Genomic DNA, 6,000 nt, shown 5'->3' on the forward strand with positions numbered 1-6,000 from the left:
GGAAGAGACATGACAGGATTACCCATTCTCAGAGAATGCTGCCTTGTGGCATCTCTGCATGAGTTCTTGCTCTGGCTTGTCTCCTGCCAATAAGGTGAACAGAGTGCAAGCCATTTGTATCTACTCAAAATGCAAACCTTTCATGCTGCAAAAGTGAAGTGTACCTCAGAACCCTTGGGGAAAACAGGTGTGACTTTGTATCTCAATTCCACATTCAGACAACCGCCTGCCCCATTCCTTCCTTCTTGTTTGTCCTCATCCAGATTTATCTCCGCCTCCTAACAGGAGGGAGCCTTTGACACCAGCTCAGTCTCTTTCCTTTCCTTCCTTCTCCTTCCTGGCAGGACCCCAATGCTTTCCCCATGCCCACTTTCCAGGACCTGGCCGGATTCTGGGACCTCCTGCAGCTCTCCATTGAGGATGTCAGCATGAAGTTTGCTGAACTTCACCAGCTCAAAGCCAATGGGTGGAAACCCATCGAGCCCAAGGTGAGAGGAAAAGGGGGCAAGGCAACCAGAGAACCAGATGGTTCCCAATGCATGTTGTAACAGGGTTCTTTGCCCCTGGAAGTTCTGTATAAATGAGTACATAACCTTGCCAATGGAATTCTACATCAAGTAGGTGCATGTGGACTGATAGCAAGTTGACTAGAATTCAGAAGGCTCAGAGGGAGGACCGAATTGCTTCCCCATAGTAAAACGTTGCCCAGGATTAGGACTAGGGATGGGGGAGAAATCGAATACTGTTGGCATTTAAAGGCACACCTCTCTAATTCACACTTTTTGAAACAATATGCAAACTGAAACACAGCCACCCTCTGAAATTCACACTTCTCTGAGTATTGCAATGCAGTTCTCCAGCTAAGTAATGTGTACAAAAGTGCATATATTAGGGTAAAGTTTGCATATATGTATGTGCATATTAGTGATAATGGGGGAGGGATGCTTTTTATTACCCAATGCATGCCCTGTGTTGCCCCTTTAACTCAGAAGAGATGGGGCACAGCAGCCCTCCCAATGTCACTCTCCTCTTTGTGTGTCCTGTGCAGAGTGAAGGGGTTGGAGTGGGGGCAGGGCTTGTTTCCAACCCCATCTTGGCCTACCAGCCTCTACAGGCCTCCTTGGAGATGTTTGCCAGGGATGTGCTCATCCTCTCACCGGAGCTCACTGCTGTTCTGCACCCCTCCCTGTGCCTTATCTCAGGTGGCCTGTGAGATTTCCAGCGAGGGATTCAGATAAAGCCATCACAGCTGTTTTCCTCTCTCCCCGCGGCTCTAGAGCTGCATTGCTGGTCGAAGCAAAATAATTGGGCATTTTTAATGAACCTTTGTTCTTTTTTTTCTGTTTTAAAATTAAAACTGCAGAACAACAAAGCTCTTTATTCCCTGTGAATTGAGAGGCAGGAAGCAGCTTCAGCCTGGGCTGAAAAGCTATTTCCGGTTTGTTTATTTAAACGCCGTTCTTAACAGTTTTGTTCCCTTCCTGCAGATACTTGCATTCACACACACTCCAGACTGGAGCTCTATTTGGGGCTGTCATTTTCTGCAGCGTGTCATTGATGCAATAATATTTCATGAGTGGCGGGTTTATGCTGGGTCATCCACACATCGTTCTCCTTTATTGGTTTTCCTGCGATGCATCCCCAGGGTTACCGCATCACTGCTACCTTGGAGGGTCTTTGATACCCTCATGAACACAAACTATCATGAATGAACACTATAAAGGACACCTGGAGAGAACTTGGAATTTTTTTTCGCAACCTGATCTGGAAATGAGAGCTGAACCTAAAGCTAGAAAAATGAGGAATCAGAGAAACCTAGAGAAACTGAAACTATCAGACTCTGGGAATTATACTGATGCGAGTGTAGGAATGTGTATATATAGATGCTAGAGGACATATTTATTAGATATTATCCTTCCTTCCTCACGTTTGTGAGTTCAGCAGACTGCATCCCTTTGCAGCTTAAAAGGAAGCTACTTTTAGCCTTTTAGTTTAAGTAATTCAGGATGCTTTGAGGCAGACTGGATTCTCCTGGTACTTCCGCCTTTTCTCCTCCTTAAAGCAATAATCACACCAACAGTCTTGTAAAAGGTTTTTTAAAAAGCATTTACTCACTCAGAATACTTGATGAAGAGTAACAGATACAGCTGCTTTTGTTCAGGCAGGCTTAAAATGGTAATTCAGTTACAAAGTCTAGCTTAAGGTGGAGTCTGAGCAGTGTATGTTCTACATCAGGCATAGGCAAACTCAGCCCTCCAGATGTTTGGGATTACAACTCCCATCACCCCTAGCTAACAGGACCAGTGGTCAGGGATGATGGGAATTGTAGTCCCAAAACATCTGGAGGGCCGAGTTTGCCTATGCCTGTTCTACATTGCTGGAATGAGGTGAAAGAGCAAAGAGGAAATGCCCAGCCAGGTGATGATATTCTACGTCAGGGCCCAGTGGAAGTGGCTCTCAGAGTTCTCTCTAGCAAACTTACAGGAAAACTCTGTGAGCTTCAGCTCCCATCATGAGCCTATCTAGCAGTCATGCATTGTTGGCATGACTGCATTGTAAATATCCCATGGCGAGGGAGGGAAGGACTTTCCACCATTGCTGCCGCCGCCAGCCCAGCGCTGTGCCTGTCATGGGTCCTTCCCTTCCCACTAATGCCTTCCCTCCTTCTCCCGCTCTCCCTCCCTCTCTTTGCAGGAGGAAAAGAAGGTGCCTCCGCCAATACCAAAGAAGCCGCCACGCTCCCGGCTGCACCCAGTGAAGGACCGGTCCCTGGACTCTGTGGACCGGCAGAGGCAGGAGGCCCGCAAGAGGCTCCTGGCGGCCAAGAGGGCTGCCTCCTTCCGCCAGAGCTCAGCCACCGAAAGTGCAGACAGCATTGAGATCTACATCCCCGAGGCCCAGACCAGACTGTGAGGGCAGGGGCCTCTTTTCTAACCATCCTGTACGTGCAGAAGACACAGCACCACTGTGATCTGTGTCCCATCATTTCCCCAGGGAGGGCAACTCTAGGCCTCATCGTAATCCCTGAATTTTTTAACAAGAACTTCTGCAATCCATGGACCTGAAGCCAGACAGATGTGAAAACTGGCCTCCTTCGCACATCGCTCTTATAGCAAGATGTGGCGGTTGCCAGCCTTCACCAGTTGCTCTCCTCTGGTCCATCCAGACCAGAACCTTTCCCCCTTCTATTCCTCTGATTCTCTTCTTATATAACCTTTGCCCCCTGCTCCCATTGGTGGGCATTTCCACCACCACAACCCCTTAACCCGCCCCCTTTCCATGAGCTTTTTTCACTGTCCTGCAGGCTCGGGGCCCCCATCAACAACCCCGTCACTCCGCATCCACGGATTCGAGGCCCATCAATATTTATATTATAAATATTATATGTATATGTACTTCTATAAATATAACCGAAGGGCAGAAACTGCCCAAGACCACAGCTGTGTTTCTGATGGCGAGAGCCTTCTCGTCTCCTCAGGAGACCCCGTCCCGTCCCGTGTCAGCAGCCTGAGTCCCCACACCCTACACGCACAAAACATACTAAGATCTCCCCCACCACCAACACATACACACAAATACACAAGTTGGATGAAGCAAGGGAGATAGCTAGAGGGATGGGTGGCCACCATCATATCCATCAGCCCCAGAAACTTGGCTGAAGGTCTGCTGGTCGACAAACATTTGGTGGAACTGGTTCCGTGAGGAGTGGTGCATCTATAACTTCCTGAGTCTTGGCAGCTGATGCTCCTGATGAGGGATTCTTAAAAAATAGCATTGGCTGTACTCTTCTGTGGTGATACCACTCAAATGACCAATGACTCATTCTCTTGCATCAGCAGGAGCACAATTCCCAAGACTCGGGAAGTCATAATTCCACTCTGCACAGCATGTCAGGGAGTCGTCTTGTATAGAATTATGGGTTTTACAGCTCAAGGAGGATAATGAAAGCCAGATTCAGAAAAGAGCTACACCTATGAGGAAGGATCTTCTAGGAGCCAAATTGTCCGATGGGGGGATTATAAAGGAACTAGGTTCTAGGTTTGGCTCAAAGCAGTGCTTTTAAAGCTTCCTTCCTTCAGGGAACACTCCATGTTTATTTGCCTGCTTTGGAACCTTTGCTCATTCCAAAGGATTCTGGGAAGTGATCTAAGCTGCACATTTAGTTCGTGTGGAGTACTGGCTAAATCTGTTTGGCCTCCCTCTTACCCACTGTAAACTTAGACTAGGCCCTAGAACAGGCCCAGATTTCTCCCGCAATTCCACTTTGCAAGGAAAGAAGGATGGTGGTGGGTAAGATCTTTCAGGAAAGCTTATCCACCTTTCCTGGTCTTCTCATCAACAGATCCACACAGACACGCACCCAAGTTCCCTGGGACACAGTTTTGAAAGCCATTGGCTTAGAGAAAGGAAGAGTAACAGGACTAATTTACATATAAATATAATTAAAAGGGCATCAACATGAAAATAGATGGCGTGATTATTCACCCTCACCACTGAGAGCAAGGAGTAAGAAGAAGAAACAGCGAAAATAAGCTACTAAGAGTGGTTATGGGGTGCTAAGAGCGGTTGATGGCATTTTCTAGAAGAGGAACAGAAAACATCACTTTGGGATTTGGAAGGTAGAGGATATATTGTATCATGATAATGATTCTTATGATGTGAGAGCAGCATCGTTGACAACCCCTCATGACTTCTCCTACACTACTCTGGTAATGCAGTAACCCAGTGGGGGAGCAGGATGATGTGGGAAGGACTACATCAGAGACCAGGTCTGGAGGAGTGGCTTTGAGGTGCTCCCATTTTCTTCAACCCTGTGAAGTAGATTGGGCTTAGATGCAATGAGCTGCTTTAAGGTGAACTTCATGCTTGACCAAGGATTCAAAACCAGGACTTCCTGGTCCTAGACTAACACTCTGCACCATACAGGGGCTCAGTGATCCCACCATTCTGTCACGTGTGTTTGTGTGTACATGTGTTTTCTAACGTAAGAATTGACACATGTTAAAGGGTTGTACTCAGGGTGTGTGGCTGTGTGGGTGGCTGTGTTTTCTAACATAATAATTGGTGCATATTAAGGGGTTGTACCTGATCAGGGGTGGGGAGCCTGTGGTCTGCCAGATGTTGCTGGACTTCAGCTACCATCAGCTCTAGCCAGCATGGACCAATGCATAGGAGCCAACTCCTAGGGGCCGTGGGGGCTTCGGCCGCTGGAATAAAATATTTGAGGGGGCTGGAGCCGCACAAAAAATGATGGGCATTGCCATTCAAATGGTGTTCGTGCACTGTGTCATGCAATCAGTTATGTGGGGCAGGGCTTACCTGGGCCCCCACAATATTTCATTCAAGTTGGCACCCCTGACCCAGTGGTCCGAGGTGATGTAGTCCACCAACATCTGGAAAGCCAGAGGTTGCCCATCCCTGTTTGAGATGATCACCTGAGGGTCTTCCAGCTGTTTTATCTTCCAGGATGAGACATGATGATATTTTCCAATACATGTCAAGACTGGAACTGCCATGCCACAGAAAGCCTTCCAAAAGGAAGCCAGAGGAAATCAACGTAGACTGGCACTTTTGAATCCAATTCCTCATGGCGAAATCAACTTGAGTTGATTTCACCACGACAAAAAGGGCCTAGCAAAACACCAGCGGCCATTACCAGCTTTGCCTCACCCTCCCAAATCAAATTCAAGGTTTGGGGCTGGAGGCATGGAGGAGGCCTCTCAAAGGCCATTGATTGAGTAGCCAGGGTGCTTGGGTTGGAGGGAGGCCCTGGGTTAAGCCCTGCTGGGTCAGACCAGAGACCTATCTAGGCCAGCACCCTATTCCCACAGTGGCCAACCAGATGCTTGTGGGAAGCCTGCAAGCCATACCTGAGCAAGGCAGCTCCACTTGCAATTCCCATCAGCTGGTATTCAAAGGCATACTGTCTCCAGCGGCGGAGGTAGAACATAGCCACCGTGGCCAGTAGCCATTGATAGCCTTACCCTCGGCAGGTTTGTC

General features: G+C 48.1%; 1 protein-coding gene across 3 annotated transcripts in view; it reads left to right on the forward strand.

Moving 5' to 3' along the window:
* DLGAP3 (DLG associated protein 3) overlaps positions 1-5,787 on the forward strand; it is a 178,837-nt gene extending 173,050 nt beyond the window's left edge. For all 3 annotated transcript variants that reach the window (XM_083511592.1, XM_083511594.1, XM_083511593.1), the window contains 2 exons: positions 345-488; positions 2,695-5,787. In XM_083511592.1, coding sequence (XP_083367718.1) covers positions 345-488; positions 2,695-2,913 — 363 coding nt within the window. In that variant the 3' untranslated portion in view covers positions 2,914-5,787. The remainder of the gene's footprint in view (positions 1-344; positions 489-2,694) is intronic.
* The last annotated feature ends 213 nt before the right edge of the window (positions 5,788-6,000 follow it).

Source organism: Podarcis liolepis (genome assembly GCF_965112155.1).
Source record: "Podarcis liolepis genome assembly, chromosome: 7".
Taxonomy (NCBI): Eukaryota; Metazoa; Chordata; class Lepidosauria; order Squamata; family Lacertidae; genus Podarcis; species Podarcis liolepis.